At 46.1% G+C, this 19,895-nt stretch overlaps 1 protein-coding gene across 1 annotated transcript in view; it reads left to right on the top strand.

Annotated features, from left to right (window-relative positions):
• The first annotated feature begins 2,724 nt into the window (after positions 1 to 2,724).
• The window catches only part of LOC146352817 (stimulated by retinoic acid gene 6 protein-like), a 38,226-nt gene continuing 21,055 nt past the window's right edge, over positions 2,725 to 19,895 (top strand). Inside the window, exons 1-7 of the mRNA XM_084834935.1 lie at positions 2,725 to 2,931; positions 5,257 to 5,329; positions 5,423 to 5,523; positions 7,239 to 7,372; positions 11,031 to 11,151; positions 12,596 to 12,641; positions 14,943 to 15,074. Of these exons, the coding sequence (XP_084691061.1) occupies positions 2,909 to 2,931; positions 5,257 to 5,329; positions 5,423 to 5,523; positions 7,239 to 7,372; positions 11,031 to 11,151; positions 12,596 to 12,641; positions 14,943 to 15,074 (630 nt within the window). The 5' untranslated portion in view covers positions 2,725 to 2,908. The remainder of the gene's footprint in view (positions 2,932 to 5,256; positions 5,330 to 5,422; positions 5,524 to 7,238; positions 7,373 to 11,030; positions 11,152 to 12,595; positions 12,642 to 14,942; positions 15,075 to 19,895) is intronic.

The raw sequence follows: 19,895 nt of genomic DNA, 5'->3' as shown, positions 1-19,895 counted from the left end.
CATATCTTTTAGCCTTGTGAGACGTTTCATGGGGTTTTCTTGGCAAGAATACTGGAGTGGGTTGCCATTTCCTTCTCCAGTGGACCACATTTTGTCAGAACCCTCCGCCATGACCTGTCCATCTTGGGTGGCCCTGCACAGCATAGCTTATGGCTTCACTGAGCAACCCCTTCACCACAACAAGGCAGTGATCCATGAAGGGGTACCCCAAATTGCTACCCCCCCCAATTTCTTGCTGGCAAATGGAATGGTGAATGGCAGGAGGGCATTTGGTATCTGAATACAGAGAATCTCGTCATTTTTAAGCTAATTTATATGTTTTGCAGTTTTTAACTAGTCATTTTAGGGTATCCAGAGAGTTTGTTGAAACATATAAATTTGTATTTTAAATGCCGTGTGTGTGTGTCTCTGTGTATAATCATTTATTATGTTTTTAATACTTGTTAGATTATAAAACCTATGTATTTATATATAGAGGATTTTAATATTTTTAGGATAGTTTAGCATGCTCTGAAGATTTTAATTAGTTAATACATATTATTCAAGAATTTTTTTGGAAACATGTAAAATTATATTTTAAATGCTTTGTTGTACAGTATATATCATTTATCATGTATTTTATATTTTGTATTCTTCAGTTCCCTTGATAAAGACCTGTATCAAAACACATTGGGAATTCATTTGGTGCAGCTGTTCCTTTTTTGATTTTTGGTATTTTTATTCAGGGGAACCCTGAGGTTTGCAGAAGCAGAAAAAAAATCTTTAGGGGCAACTGCCCCCCCCCCCATCACCCAACTAGAACTGCATGATCAGTGGCCACCTTGTCTGTTGGTGGGGAGGGGGGAGGGAAAGGAAAGCAAGTATCCTGGAAGAAGGCCTGTCTGTCTGTCAGTCTGTCTGTCTGAAACACTGAACAGGGGCACTCCACACTGCAACCTTTTGTTGCAGGTGCCACTTGATTCTTAACTCTGCATGTTACTTATCTGAGCTTGTCTCCTTGTAGTCTCAGGAGGTTCTCCCAGATCGATCAGTTATTTATGCAAAAACAAAGTGAGTAGATTCTTCTGAACCCCAGTAAGTTTTATTCTCTCACACACGTGTGTGTGTGTGTGTGTGTGTGTGTGCCCCAAAACAGAAGGAAAGGAGACAGTAAATGGATTGTCTTCCCTGGGTTGGGAACCAGAGGCATAAGTTGCATATCTGGTGTCATCTGTTCGCACTGCTTTGCTTTCAATTATACACACATCCAGATACGCCTCCCCCTCCATGCTCTGACACAACTACTCATGCATGTAGCTGGATCTAGATTGAGGCATCTAACAGTAAACTAATTTTGGAAGCAGTAAATGTGAAGTGTGCCCCCCAGTTTAGTTTAGAAAAAAGTAGGCCAGTAATCAAAAGTTTAGGGAACACTGAAACAAACACCTACTTGACATGCTTTGTTCTGATATGAACCTGATTGTCTCTGTGATAGAAAAAGCAGCCAGGAGGTCTGTGGCATCTTAAAATGTGCCACATGACTTTGCAGATTTTGCTACGCAGACTGAGTGGCTAGCCCCCCCCCACCGAGTTTGTGTGATGGATAGCAGTAGAATCCTAGAATCATAAAATAGTGGGGTTGGAAGGGGCCTACAAGGCCATCGAGTCCAACACCCTGCTCAATGCAGGAATCCAAGTCAGAGGTGGCTGACAGATGGCTGTCCAGCCTCGCCTTGAACGCCCCCAGTGTGGGAGAGCCCACCACCTCCCTAGGTAAGTGGTTCCATTGTTGTATTGCTCTAAGAGTCAGGAAGTTTTTCCTGATGTTCAGCCGGAATCTGGCTTCCTGTAACTTGAGCCCATTATTCCGTGCCCTGCACTCTGGGATGATTGAGAAGAGATCCTGGCCTTCCTCTCTGTGACAACCTTTCAAGTACTTGAAGAGCGCTATCATATCTCCCCTCAGTCTTCTCAAGGCTAAACATGGCCAGTTCCTTCAGTCTCTCTTCATAGGGCTTTGTTTCCCTGATCACCTTTGTTGCCCTCCTCTGAACCCTGTTTTAGTGTGAGAATTAATCCTAGGCTGTAACTCAAGCAAGCATGCCAACAGCAAAGGAAGAGACGGGATGGCAGAAGCAGAAAAGGTTGAGTGTGTGCAATGTTTTGGCCCAATCAGATGCACTTCTTTGTCCTGGTGTCCAGCCTTTATTATTGTTATGGACCTAGACGTCTTCTTGCCCTTGTTCCAGGTGTGCAATAAAAAAAACAAGGCTCCTCCTCTTCCTTCTGTAATCCAAGTGCAATTCAGAGTTGATCACAAATTTAATGACTTACATTGCAGAGGACTGTGTACTGTAAACTGATTCCAATGAGTTTGAGGACAGTGCAGGGTGAGGTAGCATCAGCTCTTTCTGAAATGGCCCATTCATGCATGAAAATAATCACTTGATATTGCAGTCGTCAGCCCTGCCCTTGCTGTTGAAGTCATTCAGATTGGCATCTTGTGTACCCTCTCAGTCCTTTCACGTTAAATTTGTACTCTTGTCACTTCATTTGGATTGTCGGTGTTTGGGGGGGGGTTACTAATTGTTCTCAGTTGCAATAGTGTCTGTGAATAACAGGAAAAGCTCCCAATCGATGGGCTGCAGAATTCTCAGCTTCCTCTTTATGCTGTTATGACTGAGGTAAATATTTAACTAAATGTTTGCTTTTTCTCCATGGGGAGTGTTGTGGGAGCTGAGAATTACTGCATACTTAACTTTGTAATCCTGAATGGTCAAAGGTAACAGAAAAAAAAGCATGACAGAACTCCAAATGGAAAACAAGGAAGACGCATAGGGACACCAGAACCTCTGACGTGTGTATCGTCACTTAGCTGTGCATCTAGAACTGCATACATCTAACTGGACCAGATCTTCTCAGCATTGCCATGACGGCCTCCTCTGAGGTGTGGTAAGTCTGAGCAGTGAACAACATTGGGACTTGCTTTGGGTGAGTTGTACCGCACTTAGCAATGCTGGATCCCAGACAGCTCATATATTATGCTAGATGGACAGCAGGCCATAGAAGTAAGGGTGGAATGATACGTTTCATAGTAAATATGGAGTCATGGACTCATAATGCCAACATGGGGAAAGGGGGAGCATTTGCAGAGGATAATCAGCTGGTGGGAATGGGGTGCTTAAGCCTCCCACACACACACACACTCACACAAACATATTTCCCCCCACAAATATCCCCCATAAATAAGCCTGCCTGGGAAGAAAAAAATAATTGAAGCAGTTCAGGGAAGAAGTGGATGGGAGTGGCAGCAGGGGTGTGTGCGTTAAGCACCTAACTTCTACTCTTGACTCTCTCATATAAATGTTCCCCTGCAGTTCCATTTACTTAAGGGTTTGGGTTCTGCCCCAAGAAGCACTGAGGTTTGATGGTGCTAGTTTCTGGTGCAGTCTGCTTGCTGGCAGGGATTGTTAACAGTCTGTCTTCAGGATCAGGCAACGTGTTGTTCCACAAACATGTTATAACATGCATTTTTGTTTATTGGATGTCATGAGACAGGGAAAGGGAGGAGATGCAAGGCTTTTGCTTTGGATCTGCCTTCCCCAATCTGATCATGCAATTTGCTTGCTATTAATATTGTTACCACAGCCAAATGTTACAGACCATGGAAATTAATATTTCAAAACATCTGAGCAAAATAAACCATGGGTTAAAAAATGTGTCATATCTAGAGCCATCAACCCAGTAGTATATACAACTTTTTCCAAGAAATTTTAATTCGGGGACATTCTCACAATTTTAAAAAAACAACCCAGTATTAGACTGAAAACAGCTCAAGTACATATCATTTTCTTTCTTACAGATTTTGCTAAATTGCAGGGAAAAATTGGTGGATGGGGGTGGGGAGCTAAGGGGCTAACGCCTACTCTTATTCTCTCACATAAATGTTCCCCTGCAGTTCCATTTACTTAAATAAGGGTTTGGGTTCTGCCCCAAGAAGCACTGAGGTTTGATGGTGCTAGTTTCTGGTGCAGCCTGCTTGCTGGCAGGGATTGTTAACAGTCTGTCTTCAGAATCGGGCAACTTGTTCCACGAACATGTTAGCATTTGCATTATACTCCCACAACACCCTTTTGATTTTCACCCAGTTAAAGCCTCAGCAAACGTAACGGGCAGGGAGAAGACAGGGAAGAACGGTGAGCCCCATCCAGTCCCTGCCCCACTCTCTTAACCACTCGTCCCTCCCTTGCCATTCTGCCATGACATCGTAGTCCAGCCAAGCATGCATAAGGCAAGCTCAGTTCCGGAGAGCAGCTCTGCCCCCAGCCTTTCTCCTGCCCCCTTGGTCTGTTAGCCAAGTCATAACCCCAACAAGCTCAGTAGCGGATGGGGCAGGGAGCAGGTGGGAGTGTCGTGTTCTTCCCAGGGCCGGCAGAGCGAGGTGGCCGCCTCAGGCGGTGGATAATGCTGGCAGGCAAAGGGTGGCAGTGGCGAAACACTCTCCAGCCATTCCTCCCGAGTCCCCCTGGCCGTTCCCTTCTGTTGGAGGACGGGACAGAGCTGTGTGTACCACATGGCCACCCTGCGCCCACAAGCTAACCTGTTGCCCTCAGGTGGTGGAAGACAGTGTCCTGTTGCTAGTGCCAAAGTGAAATTCAACGGCTAGCCTGGCCGGCTTCTGTATGTGGAATGGGAGGGGTGGTGCCATCTTGTCCTTTGGCTCTGGCAGCAAAATGCCTTGGGGCAGCCCTGCTCCTTCCACCTCTCTGACTTCACTTCCCTCACTGAGACTGTTGTCGCAGGCAGCGCAAGAGGCAGGGCTAAGGAGCCCTGCTTCTTGGAACACGGCCCTGTCCCCAGCTTCCTTTTACTGCCTCTGGCAAAGCTACCCCCTGGCATGGTGGGGGGGACACAGGAAATACCTGATCCACTCCCTTGCAACCCTGGAGCTGCACTGTCTTCCATGGGCTGCTCTTCATATGCAGCGATACGAGCGGTGTCTTCGCTCATGAGTGAGTACTGGTCGGCAGCATTTTTCCTTCGTCCTCTGACAGCTCTTCCCCCCTACCCAGGGGTGAAATGAAGCAGACATGGCCCTGGTGCACCCAACACTGAATCAAGTCCCGAGTGAATCCAATGTACCAACTTCCCATGAGCACAGTCAAGAAGATTAGCGTTCCATTAGCATGACCTTAGTCGGTCCCTCCTCTGTCTTTTCTGATGTTTTAATATCACTTTCAGATAAATCTGTTATCTACATTTCTGTTTCCTGAGCAGGCAGACAAAAAATGAAACCTGTACAAGTTCAATAGACTTGGAACTCTTTCTACATTATTCACTTCTTCCGTCCGTAAGTAGACTAATTTGACAGGCAAATTCTAATGACTGACAGAGACATTGCTTGACATGGCTGCACATTTGTGGCTTTTCCCCCTTCTTGTAGGTTGCCATAATTGTGATGCTGTCCTGCCTTGAAAAAAGAGCCAGGAGAAGCCCCATAGATGAAAAATGTCGCCTTCTCAACAGGAGGTGTGGGGTTGTGATGTGAGTCTAGACAGACACTTTGCGGCACCTTTGTTTGGTTACAACACCAGGTTTTAGGCTGGGGAAATAGAAGTGTGGGGCTGTTGGCAAGAGAATAGGTTTAACTGAGGCAGGCCCTAGCAAAAGCTCATTCTCACATTATATGTCAGGACAGATCTTGTGCATGCAGGTACAATCCCAGTGCCTGAGTGAAGCATCGTCATGGGACACATGTGAGCAAAATAGCTCAAAGATATCTGCCATGGCAGCTTCCTTGATCTGTGACCCAAACACTGGTCCTAGGTCAGAAGCAATTAAGATAAGCTGCCTTGTTGAATCAGGCCAAAGGACCAGTGTTGTGTTTTCAAGGGTGGTCAGAGTGTCCTCTGATAGTCCTTCAAATTTGCAGCTTTCCTCAATACAGTGCCCTCCAGACATTTTGGACTAAAATGCTCATCAGCCCCAGCCAGCATTGCCCATAGTCAGGGGTGATTCAAACTGGAGCTGAAAACATATGGAGGGCATCACTGGGGGAGGTGGACTGTTCTCTGTAAAGTAGGACAAATGGCCACCGTACTTCTAAACATGTAGAATCCAGCGTAGCTATCATGGCTAATAAGACTGTACAAACTGGCTTCCTTGCAGCCAGCCACACGGTTCTGAGAAGCTTAGGATGCTGGAGTTTAAATAAGAAATCTCTGTGTAAACCTGGGACTTTATTTTAACCCACTTTTAGCTGCCCAAGAAACAGCAATGCTAAAGGTGCAGGGCATGAATGCCTAAAACAAGCAAAGACACAAATCCAACCTGCATTATGGGACCCACTTGCCATTTTTTAACTGCAGACGTCTGCTACCTGTGGCTCTTGCTGCTGTTATGCAGATGAAGCCATCACTGGCCACAAAGAGCTAAGGTTGCCATCTTTCCAGTGCTGCATACATTCTTTTGCTACAGAACCTGGAAGCTGGGCTGGTTCTGCCCTGCCACACTTGTGTCTTATTGTATGCTGGGCAGCATGGCATTTATGTAATAGATTTATATCCCACCTTTTTTCCTTCATCAAATGCAGGGTTCCCAGACAGTCACCCATCCAGGCACTGGCCAGAGCCACACCTGCTTAGCTTCAGCAAGGTGGATTCATCATCTGCCCTCATACCATGCCTGGAACTTGGCTGAGTGCTGACCAGAGCACTACTTCCTTATTTTCATTTCATTCAGTGACTACTTCACTACAGACCATCATGAGCTACATTAGTTCATGCAGACTAAAATACTGGCCTCAGACTCCTAGGTTCCTTCTCCAAAAATGAAAGCAGATGAACATGCATGTGTGACTCACAAGACAGACTGTCAGTTCCCAATCTCCCTGACTTATTACCTAGAAGAACAGACCGAATTTTAGTACTTACTCTCACTTAATGGGTTTTATCTTCTTGAATTCACAGCTGGGCTATTAATTCTAGGTTCACCTTTCTTAAGTCAATCATTTTAACCATCCTGAATTGGGCATACATCTGCTAATGGGGTGCTGATACTTCCCAGCAGAACCCTACAGCATCCCTGATGGTTGGCCATCCAGCCTCTGCTGAAAAAACTCTAGCAAAGGAGAGTCCACCACCATCTCAGGCAGTCTGTTCCCGTCATGCCATTAAGGACTTCCATCCTAACATTTAGTCCAAATCCCCATCTCTTGCCATTGGAACCTGTAGAGAGTCTGAATGTCATTTTATTCACAGACCTTTGGATCTGGTGGGGGCATTCAACAATCGGTGGTCACTGGGCTTTGCCTTTGGAGCTACAGCCAACAAAGTCATGATTATGTTTTCCGAAGGATACAGCCCAGGCCAACTGATGCCCCAGTGGGCTCAAGGTAAAATTTTATTTATTTATTAAATTTATTAATCGCCCATCTGGCTGGTCACCCAGCCACTCTGGGCAATGTACAGCATATAATAAAACAGTTTAAAACAATAAAATTCTATAATAAAAATGTTTTCTAAAATACCCTAACCCACCCCAAATGCCTGCCTGAACAACCACATTTTTAATGCACGGTGGAAGGTCATTAAAGAGGGGGCATGGAGGAGTTCCCTCGGGAGGGAGTTCAACAGAGTGGGGGCCACCACATAAAAGGCCCTCTTCCTCGTCCCCACCAGTCTAGCTGTCCTGGCTGATGGGACAGAGAGAAGGCCATCCGAGGCTGATCTTGTTAAGCGGCCTGTCTGGTGTTGCTGGAGGCGCTCCTTAAGATAGGCTGGGCTGGAACCATATAGGGTTTTAAAGGTCAAAACCAACAACTTGAATTTGGCCCGGAAAACAACTGGTAACCAGTGCAACTCCTTCAGCACTGGAGTGATGTGATCTCGCCAGCAGCTGCTTTAATCAGGCAAGCCGCCGCGTTCTGTACCAGCTGCAGCTTCCGAACCGTCTTCAAGGGTAACCCCATGTAAAGCGCATTACAGTAGTCTAAACGAGAGGAGACCAGGGCATGTACTAGTGATGGGAGCAGATGGTCGGAAAGGAAGGGGCGCAGCTGCCGTATCAGATGGAGTTAATACAGCACTGTCTGGCTCACAGCTGACACCTGAGCCTCCATGGACAGCTGGGAGTCCAAAATGACCCCCAGGCTGCGGACCTGGTCTTTCAAGGGTAGCTGTACCCCATTCAACACCAGGCCAACATCCCCCAGCCTCCTCTTGTCTCCCACCAAAAGTACCTCGGTCTTGTCAGGGTTCAGCTTCAGTTTATTCCTCCCCATCCAGCCACTCACCGTCTCCAGACATTTGGACAGGGATTCTACAGCTAACCGTGGTGAAGATTTGAACGAGAGGTAGAGCTGCGTGTCACCCGCATATTGATGGCACTGCATCCCAAACCTCCTGATGATAGCCCCCAGCGGCTTCACATAGATGTTAAATAGCATTGGGGAGAGGATGGAACCCTGTGGCACCCCACAAGTGAGTGGCCACAGGTCCAAAATCTCCTCTCCCAATGCTACCCTCTGGTACCTGCTGGAGAGGAAGGACCAGAACCACCGCAATACGGTGTCTCCAATGCCCAACCCCTCTAGGCGGTCCAGGAGGATACCGTGGTCAAGGGTATCAAAAGCCGCTGAGAGGTTGAGGAGAACAAGGAAGGAGCATTCACCCCTATCCAGAGCCCTCCTCATATCATCCACCAAGGCGACGAAGGCAGTTTCTGTCCCATGCCCAAGCCTGAAGCCCGACTGAAATGGGTCTAGATAAAAGTCTCTTTGTCAGACATTTCTGCGTAGTCCATGAATCAGTCCAGACCCTGACCAGGCCCCGGGTTCATACAGTAACTGGCACAAAGATTTAAGTATTAGGGATCGGCCAAAATGGGGAGGGGCATGGTTTCCATAATCTTTTCTTCCCCTCATAGAAAGAACCGCTCCTTTCAACAGTTAGGGCGTTTGGGGGACATTTTCCCAGTAAAGCTGCAGAAAGACAACATCCCCTAGGCAGATATTCATGCTGCCTGCTCCCACCCCCTGCTCACACACATTTAGGCAGCCTGCGCCTCCCTCAGTGGCACTCAGTTGGTGGCTGCACACTATGCCGATTTCGCTGCCACACGGGAGGCACAGCTGTGTGCTCTCGCTCGTGTTTGGTCATCCTCGTGGCGAGTTCTGTGCCAAAGGCGCTCTAGCCTTCATCCGGCGTGTCTCCTCAGCCCAAGCTCTGCGGAAAACCATGGAGCCACTTGGGCTCCACAACACCAGAGAGAGTGCTCAGAAGCCATCATGTCAAGGGCCCACCTCACCATTCTATAGTGAGATCAGAAGCACAACAGGTTCATCAGCTGCAGCTACTGGAAACTTCTCCAGAGCATTTAGGAATCCCTCAGATTCCAGGGGCAGACAATTTTAATAGGTCATCCATTCCTGCAGGTGTGTGGGGGGACTAATGCGGTAACACTAAACATCACCAGAATATGGTCTGACCATGACAATGGGGAATTTTTAAAAAACCCTATCAGACTATCTGTCCATCTGACATCCAGGGGCAAGAGTATGTCTCCCCTTGTGTGTTGATGACACACTGAAACAGCCTATGGTTACCATGGAGGCCATGAAGTCCTGAGCTGGACCACTCAAATCAATCTTGGTGTGGATGTTGAAATCCCCCAGGATGCTTGTCCTGGTAATCCTCAATACCACGCCCAATACCATCTCAGTCAGCCCAAGCAGGGAAGCTGTTGGGCAGCAATCCTCATCTGTTTCTCTGGCCCAACATCAGGTGCAGGCTTTCAAAGCCCACCATATTGTGGATAGGTTCTCTGGTGAGCAAAATGTAATTTCTATGGACCACAACTCCCTTGCCCTGGCCCTCAGTCTAGGATGATGCTGAACTAAGTACAGACAGGCAAAGCTGGATCAGATCAACCCTAGCCAGCCCATTCACTCAGGTCCTCAGTGAGGTCTACACAACAGGTCGGTTTCCTCATCTATGATCAGATAATGGATGAGTTCAATCTTATTATGAACTGACCTGGCATTATGCCACAGCATGATGAGACTGTAGTGTCTGGTAGTAGAACAACTAGGTATCTGAGAGATGGAAGGAGGATCAGAAGGAGGAATGTCCTACAGGTATCTATACCCCTTCTTCTCTGATGACCAATCCTGCCACCCATGTCATAGCTGCCTTTGTCCATGGTCACAGTAATAATGGTGCCCTCTCCAGTCTCCCCTGAGCCCGGTACATCCTAACCCAACCTTCCACTCACTCAGTACCACATATTCACTCAGTACCAACACAGTATTACACACCTATACCTCATTCACCATCACTGAACTACATCAACTCCCACACACAGCACAACATCCAAATACAAATGAAAGGACTATAGTGATCATCTTATACAATAAGAGTAAACCAAGGCTAAGCCAGGCCTCCAGCCTTGCTACATATAGTCATTCACAAATTCACAAGGTTATCATCCTTAGCTATAGCCAGGGTCTTACCCCAGTCACTTGCCCCTTCCCCAACTCTCACCTAGGGATTGTTCAGGTCCCAGACTCACCAGCGTTCCCACACTCTCACCTTGGGACAGCCTAATCACACTTCTACTCCCATACTAATGCATCAATACGAGGCCTCAACAACAAGCACTCCCCAAAGGAGTAGCCCAAAGGGTGACTTCCTGTAGTGTCACGCCTGCCAGATCAGCCTGCAGCGGTGGCCCACCATGACTTAACAGCACTGCTTTTATAGATGTAGGGGCCACCAGTCAGTCCAAACAGCTACAGGTGTTCCAGCATCCTCCACTTCTTCCTCTTGCCAAGGGTTTTGCTGTAGAGGTTATCCGGAGGAGCCCAGTCTTACCGGGGAAACAGGGAGGGCAGATGGAATGTATTACCTCTCCCGTTCCACTTTTCTCCCCAGCTTGGCAGAGCTATGGCTATACTGAGCTATGGATCTTCCTAATACTACTCCCTTTGTATATATACCTGCAGTGCCTTCCTACTATGGGGATTTCAGGACCCATTTTCTATCTTATTACAGCCATTGTTCTTGTTATTGGTGCCACGGAAGTAGGTCTTTCCTCCTATCCATTCTTCGCTTGCCTTTCAACACGTTTCCAGATTGCAGGGGCCTCTCTTGGATTCTTTTACACAGGAACTTGGTGAGCAACCTGAAATATTGGCTGGAATGGCACTCATGGAAATGATGGGTATTTGAGAAACTGGAGGTATGGTGGGTTCAGATGCAACAATACGTCAGGGTTCTGTGGAATCCTGGCTTATCCATTTACATGCAGTTTGTTTACTGCCTGATAGCTCTCGCTTGACTCCTCTTACAAATGAGAATGGCTTTTGGGACATTCAGACTGGGAACTCTGGCTTGTCTCTCCCCAAACACACCAGAGTCATAAGCCTAAAGCAAACCATGGTTTATTACTCTGACTTGTTTCAGGAGAGACAAGCCAGAGTTCCCAGTTTGAATGTCACAATTAGCCATTGTTTCAGGAGAGACAAGCCAGTTCAGATGTCATGATAAACAAACCACAGACAGAGGGTCTGTGGTTTATTTAGCCACTCCCACTTGCAGGAGGAGCCAAGCAGGAGCAACTGGGCACCATGCACTAGCACACTGCTTTATCCGGATAATCCAGGGTTCCCTGGAACCCTAGGTTATCATGATGTCTGAACCAGGCCAACGTATGTTCATTGTTACACTTATTTCTAGGAGGAAAATATACTGAAATGGTTCAGAGTTCTCATTTCTGTAGAAATCTATTATTCCCACTGTAATCTGAAAAGATTACCTCAGAATCTTCTAGAACACAGTTGCCACTCACCAAGAAAATACTTGGAGCCAGTAGGGTTGCCAGCTTGTATTTCCAGCAGGGCTTTTATGCTTTATTCAACAGATATACCTTACTTTATCACTGCATGTTCATACTAGGCAAGCATCCACCTGTTGAATTTCTGCCTGCCATGCTGCAGTTTCAGAAAAAGTAACCCTGCTTTAAATGATTTGCCAGCCCTGTGTACTAGGGGATGTTAGCCAGACAATGCCAGGAGACCAGAATTGTATGGGCAAAGGAATGGTGGAGTTGGGAATGGCTGGATATGAGGTTGGAAGATTGAGAAATATTCCAAGATCTCTGAACGAAACAACTTTTGTGGGGAATGGATGGTTTTGGTTTCTTTTAGTTAAGTGGCATACATAACCAATCTTCAGCCACCAAAAGTTCTCAAGCCAATGCGTGCTCTGTAGTTTATTATATTCTAAAGCTGCTACAGATGAAGGTTGTGGACACAACAATGTGAATACTGGTAGATTTGTGTTAATAAACAAATTGATTCTCACTTTTTCTTTTTTTTTTGCTACATGGATTATCTCAGGTTAGGGTAGGTGAAATGTTTTGAGTTTTCTGTTCTAAGAAGGTAGCCAGACCTTAATTTTGCCGTCTGAGTGGTGCTGGCAAATTCCTGTGTCAGTACAGAACACTTGTGGAACACCAAGTTGGTTGAAGGAATGCCCATGTAGGTCCAGTTCCAGTCATAGCATCTACTATGACTGATGCTTTCATTAAAAAAAAAAAATGTTAACCCTTTTTTCAGGTTTGTGGTCATGATTATGGACATTGTACAGTGCCCACATGGACAAGTGAGTATGTACCTATGTAATAATGCTAATTGTTCTTTTTCATGGATATAGCTTTAGCCTTTTTCAGGAGTTCTATCATGTACAGTGAGTGTGAGTGTGTATGTGTGTGAGCTAGGGGGAGACAGGGACAACCAGGTGGCAGGCTCCACCCCCAACCTATGGGTTTACACCCCCTACAGACATTCTAATGAATGCACATAGGTTGGGGAGGCAGCCCCCTTGTACCCCAATGAACTCCTGAAAAGGGCTTTTGGTAATAGTAGATCTTGAAATGAAGAGATGGGGAATCCAGTATAATTGTAATTTAAGCTGAAGTGCCTGGATGCTATGAGTTAGATCCAGACTTAGTCATATTTAGAGTAGACCCATCGAAGTCAATGGGACTTAAATTAGCTATGACTCATTTAAGTCCCATTGATTTCCATGGATCTATTTTAAGTATGACTAAGTCTGGATTAACTTAAGTCCCTTTGATTTTAATAGGACTACTCTGACTAAATCTGGATCTAACCCTGTATGTTGTTTAGTGCCAATGGCATAAAAACCAAATACCTTGCCTTATCTTCTAGGACTATCTTCTAGCAGGGGTCTCCCTTCTTATGGTTCTTTATCTTCAAACCAGAAATGGACTGGACAGCTCTTCAAGCAGACTGTCCACTGACAGTGCTTCAAATATAGTCCTCTGTGAAGCAGGACACATCGGCACGCTCTCTTTTTCTCTTGACACTATATAATAGAACACTTTTCCTGAGTGCTCAAAGTGCTTTCCATATATTGCCTTGAGAATTCTTATAGTAACCTTGTAAGGAGGGCCAGTATTATTACAGCACCCATTGGGTTAAAATGTATAAATATTGGGGGGGGGGGTGTCTATGGCTACAAGATGATAACTTGCCTAAGGCCACGGTGAATTTTCACTTAAGTGAGATTCAGACTGGGAACTTCCTGGTTTATAGCTCATTCCCTAGTTGGCACTTCAGCAACTAAAATGTATTGTTTATTGTTATCCAGAAAAGGCAATCAAAATTTTATACCAGATATACAGGACAGGGCTCCAAAATAAAAACAAACAAACATGAGCTGGTATAGTGTAGTGCAGCCTTCCCCAACCTGGTGACCACCAGATGTTTTGGACCACAACTCCCAAGAATCCTGACCATTGACCATGCTGACCATGTGCGTTGGAGTCTAAAACATCTGGGGGGCATCAGGTTGGGGAAGGCTAGTGTTGTGGCTAAGACATTGTTGCCCAGCAGGCTTTTATTTCTAATTATCCTACCCAGCTAATCTTTCCTGCTCCTCAATTGCGAGGGAATGTTAGCTGAGCAAGTTAACTCAGCACTGAAGCAAACTATTGATTGTTTCGAGAAGATTTCAGAACAGTCAGAGCCTGGCTGCTTTTTTTATATTCTGAGTGTAATGTGTGTAGGGAGGCCCTAAGCCTAGAAACACCTTGATAAGATATACCAAATGCTGCATTTAAACATATCTTTTAAAAATATACAGTTCTGCTCATGATTCCATTTCTCTGATAACTTCAGCATAAAATGTTTTATTTCATTCCTGCCCTAACATACGCTCTGGTAGCAATGTAACTGCTCCTGTCCTCTCCCCTGCTACCCCAACCTGTTCCTAATGCACACCATTAGGTTGTCCATTGTGGGAAATGGAAGGGGATTGCATGCAAGTGCCGTTATTATAACAAGGAGGGGTGATAGGGCCACCTGCTCCAGATGCAGGCTAGACAGGTGCACAAAACAAAACTTAAAGGTCACTTAGCATGTTTGCACTGATTCAAACTAAGAATTATGCAAAGTTTTCCCATTCAATTTGAGGTATTTAGACATGTTTTCAAGATGACAGATGAAAAGCCATATACTGCTTGCTGGAGGCTTAGTGAGGGCAGAAGGCCAGGCATAGTGGTGCCCTTGCAGCTTCTCATTGGCTCTAAGCCTGTAGCCCAGCCTTCCCCAACCTGGTGCCCTCTAGATGTTTTGGACTTTAACTCCCATTAGCCCCAGCCAGAATGGCCAATGGTCTGGAATGCTGTGAGTTATAGACCAAAACATCTGGAAGGCCAGGTTGGGGAAGACTGCTGTAGCCTAACACAGTAAAGTACTTTCAGTACTTCACTGAATACTTCTGGTGGGGAAGGGGCAAGCTGGCCAGCTTTTGCTGATTGGGAAGCAATGGCGTGCCGGGGCCTGAGGGTAAGAAACAACTGGGAGTCTGCTTAGGACATAGAAACAGAAAGTTGCAGCATCAGCAGGCAACCCTTTTAATCCAGCTTTCTCTGCACAGGCTGTGGGGGACTATGAAAAGATCATTTTTTACTGGCCCTCCTTGCTCTGCCAAGTTTTCCTGCTAGGCAGATTTGTCTACATGTTTGTGAAAGTGTCATGGGTCCGACTCCGAATGGATCTAAATGTAAATGTAAGTATTCTTAGCTAATAGTACATTCATTTTCTACTCCTCATCTTGAAAACTCCTCGTCTGCCCCATTAGAGTATTTTCTTCCACTTCTTGCTTTTGGCTTCATGGCTTGCCTTATCAGTCTCTCAGTCTTCCCCTTGTAATTCAGCTGGGCAGATTACCTCTTTTTTAAACAGACACACACACGCACACACACACAATCTTATATAGATAGCTATAACTATATAAATAACATGGTGCAATCACTTCCATACTAGATCCCTCTTGGCTTATAAAAACCAGCAGGGAGGGAACAGCCAACTGGGCCAGAGAGATTATTAATGCCTCCTTGCGAGAGGGAGTGGTCCCAAGCTGCCTGAAAGAGGCAGTGGTGAGACCATTCTGAAGAAATCCACCCTGGACCTGGAAGATATCTCCAGGGCCAGATGAACTGCATCCTAGAGTAATAAAGGCACTGGCAGAAGAACTCTCAGAACCGCTGTCTATTCTCTTTGAGAAATCATGGAGGACGGGGGAAGTGCCAGATGACTGGAGGAGGGCTAATGTTGTCCCTATCTTCAAAAAGGGTAAAAAGGAGGAACCTGGGAACTACAGACCAGTCAGTCTGACATCAATCCCTGGGAAAATTCTGGAGCAGATGATAAAGGAATCCATCTGGAAGCACCTTGACAACAACGCCGTGATTACTCAAAGCCAACATGGATTTGTCAAAAACAAGTCCTGCCAGACTAATCTGATCTCATTTTTTGATCAAGTAACCTCCCTTGTGGACCGTGGGAATGCTGTAGACATCATATATCTCGACTTCAGCAAAGCTTTCGACAAAGTGCCCCATGATATCCTGATGAGCTAACTAGCTCAAAGTGGGCTAGATGAAACAACGATCTGGTGGATCCACAATTGGCTACAGAATCGGACTCAAAGAGTGCTTATCAATGGGACCTTCTCAAGCTGGGGAGAGGTAACGAGTGGGGTACCGCAGGGCTCAGTCCTGGGCCCAGTGCTCTTCAACATTTTTATGAATGACTTGGAGGAGGAGGTGCAGGGGATGCTGATCAGATTTGCAGATGACACAAAATTGGACGGGATAGCTAATACTTTGGAAGACAGAAACAACATTCAAAGTGATCTGGATAGACTGGAGCGCTGGGCAGAAAACAACAGAATGACATTTAATAAGGATAAATGCCAAGTTCTGCACCTAGGAAAAAGAAACCCAATGCATAGTTACAAGATGGGGGATACGTGGCTCAACCACACTACAAGCGAGAAGGATCTTGGAATTGTTGTCCATCACAAGCTGAATATGAGCCAACAATGTCATGTGGCTGCAAACAAGGCAAATGCTTTTCTGGGCTGCATTAATAGAAGCATAGCTCCCAAATCCCGGGAAGTACTATTTCCCCTCTACTCAGCACTGGTTAGGCCTCATCTGGAGTACTGTGTCCAGTTCTGGGCACCACACTTTAAGAAGGATGCAGACAAACTGGAGAGGGTTCAGAGGAGGGCAACAAAGATGATCAGGGGACTGGAAACAAAGCCCTATGAAGAGAGACTGAAAGAAATGGGCATGTTTAGCCTTGAGAAGAGAAGACTGAGGGGAGATATGATAGCACTCTTCAAGTACTTGAAAGGTTGTCACAGAGAAGAAGGCCAGGATCTCTTCTTGATCATCCCAGAGTGCAGGACATGGAATAATGGGCTCAAGTTACAGGAAGCCAGATTCCGGCTGAACATCAGGAAAAACGTCCTGACTGTAAGAGCAATACAACAATGGAACCAATTACCTGGGGAGCTGGTGGGCTCTCCCACACTGGAGGCCTTCAAGATGAGGCTGGACAGCCATTTGTCAGGGATGCTCTGACTTGGATTCCTGCATTGAGCCTTGACTCGATGGCCTTGTAGGCCCCTTCCAACCCTACTATTCTATGATCCTATGATTCTATGAAGACCTTAACAACTTTACGCTGGTGGCAAATGTTCCTTTCCTGGGCAAGGTCCTTGGGCGGGTGGTTGCCAACCAACTCCAGACACTCTTGCATGAGACCGATTATCTGAATCCATTTCAGTTGGGGTTCAGGCCTGGTTTTGGCATGGAAGCAGCCTTGGTCGCCCTGTATGATGACCTATGTTGAGAGAAAGACAGGGGTGTGTGACCCTGTTGATAGTCCTGGATCTCTTGGTGGCTTTCAATACCATTGACCATGGTGTACTCCTGGGGCAACTGTCTGAGCTGGGAGTGGGGGCTACTGCATTGCCGTGTTTCCCCTCCTGCTTGCGGAATATTGCTTGGCCCCATAGATTCTCCAGCATGGGGTTCCTCAGAGGTTTTGTCCCCCATGCTATTTAACATCTACATGAAATCGCTGAGTGGAGTCATCTGGAGTTTTAGAGTGCATTGCCGTCAGTATGCTGATGACATGCAGCTCTACGTCTTTTAATCTTCATCAGGTGAGGCTGTGGATGTGCTAAATCAGTGCTTGTCTGCAACAATGCACTGGATGAGGACTGATAAACTGTCTTGCTCAATTCAGGCAAGACTGAAATGCTGCTAGTAGGTGGTTCTTCTGACTGGATGGAGGGTGCTCTACCTGTTCTGGATGAGGTTGCACTGCCCTTGAAGGAGCCGGTTCGTAGCTTGGGGGTTCTTCTGGAGCTATCTCTGATACTTGAGGATCAGGCCTCAAGTGGCCTCAATGGCACAGAATGTCTCCTACTAGCTTTGGCTATTGGCCTAACTTAGGCTGACCATAATTCCTTGAGACAAAAACGGGATATTGGAATGACAAAAATGGGACGGGGTTATGTAATATTCCGTATTCATGAAAAACCACAATATAACAAAACAACTGCGGCTCCCTTTGTGGTCTCTCAGGCGATAAGAGACCTAAAACAACCTAAACTCACTGCAAAAGAACATGGAAAGGGGCACAAATGAATAACACTAATTTATTGCATATACACAAAAAACCCACACATAAATATACATATATAAAATACTTACAAAATATCACATGAGCAGTAAACAAATCTGTATGGCATATCACACTGAACACTCTAATGCAGGACTGCAGTGGCCAGACTGCAAAAAATCATAAACATACACCAAAAAGAAAAAAAAAGGAATGAACACCCTGACTGCAATCATAAGCCAGTATATGCTAATGTCCCACTGGAGAGTTCTGCTGTAATAAACAAAAGCTAACAGCCTGTTGAACTGAAATATGAGTCTGAAAAGTCCAAATCAAACTGAATGTAGGGCAGAAAGAATCTCTATGGGCAGAATGATAGAAGAAATAACATTAAGACTCACCCTCCTGGCTCCCACATGCTGAATGGGGCTTACCGACCGCCTCTTGAATTCCCCGCCACTGCAGACAAGCAAGGGGGCGGTGTCTGATCATCGCTAGCTCAAGAAGCCTGGCCCTGACTGGATAAAGTAAATGGAACTTCCTCTTTCGTCACACTAGTAGTTTTACTGCACGCATTGATTAGCATAGAGCCTTATGATAAATGCGTTCAGTTTTTTACAAAAAATTAAAAACGGGACAAAATTGACATTTATATTAAAATGACGGGACGGTCGGGAAATATGAAAAAAACGGTACTGTCCCATTTAAAACGGTATGTATGGTCAGCCTACTAGCTGGACAGGGATGACCTGGCTTCAGTAATCTGTGCTCTGGTAAAGTTAGATTACTACGTGGTGCACTGCAGCACGTAAACTGTTCAGAAGCTTCAGCTTGTGCAAAATGTGGCAGCCTGGTGAATAACTGGGACTAGATGGTCTGAGCATATAACACCAATTCTGGCCTGCTTGCATTGGTTGCCTGTATGTTTCCAAGCCTGATTCAAGATGCTGGTTTTAACCTATAAACCCTCACACAGCTTGAGACCGTAATACCTGATCGAGTGCCTCTCTCGACATGAACCTACCTGGACACTAAAGTCAACATCAGAGGCCTTCCTCCGAGTGCTTCTTCCGAGAGAGGCTTGGAAGGTGGCATCAAGGGAGGGGGCCTTTTCAGTGGTGGCCCCCTGATTATGGAATGATCACCCCACTGAGGGTCACCTGGCACCAACACTGTCATCGTTTCGGTGCCAGGTTAAGACTGTCCTCTGCTCCCAGGCATTTAATGGCATATGATGGGGCACTTATGTCAGCTGATCGTTACCTTGTCGTGGTGCTGGAGCTTGAGCACCTCAATGATGTCATGAGCTAAACCGTGAAGGGACACCCAAGACAGGAAGGTCATGGCAGAGAGGTCAGACTAAATACAATCCCTGGGGAAGGAAACGGCAACCCACCCCAGTATTCTTGCCATGAAAACTAAATGGATCAGTACAACCAGAGATATGTCAGTATACCATCAGAAGATGGGACTCCCAGGTCGGAAGATGGTCAAAATGCTACTGGGGAGGAACAGAGGATAAGTTCAACTAGCCCCAGATGTGATGACGCAGCTAGCTCAAAGCCGAAAGGACGTCTAGCAGCCGATGGTGCTGGTGGTGAACGACGAATCCGATGTTCTAAAGATCAACACACCATAGGAACCTGGAATGTAAGATCTATGAGCCAGGGCAAATTGGATGTGGTTATTGGGGAGATGTCAAGAATGATATTAAAGGCAAAACTGAAGTACTTTGGCCACATAATGAGAAGACAGGATACCCTGGAGAAGATGCTGATGCTAGGGAGAGTGGATAGCAAAAGGAAGAGGGGCTGACCAAGGGCAAGATGGATGGATGATATTCTGGAGGTGACGGACTCGACCTTGGGGGAGCTGGGGGTGGCGACGGCCGACAGGAAACTCTGGTGTG

This window comes from Heloderma suspectum, chromosome 2 (assembly GCF_057233095.1).
Source record: "Heloderma suspectum isolate Gila_16-S chromosome 2, 16-S_ref, whole genome shotgun sequence".
Lineage (NCBI taxonomy): Eukaryota > Metazoa > Chordata > Lepidosauria > Squamata > Helodermatidae > Heloderma > Heloderma suspectum.
This window is presented reverse-complemented; position numbering and strand designations above follow the sequence as displayed.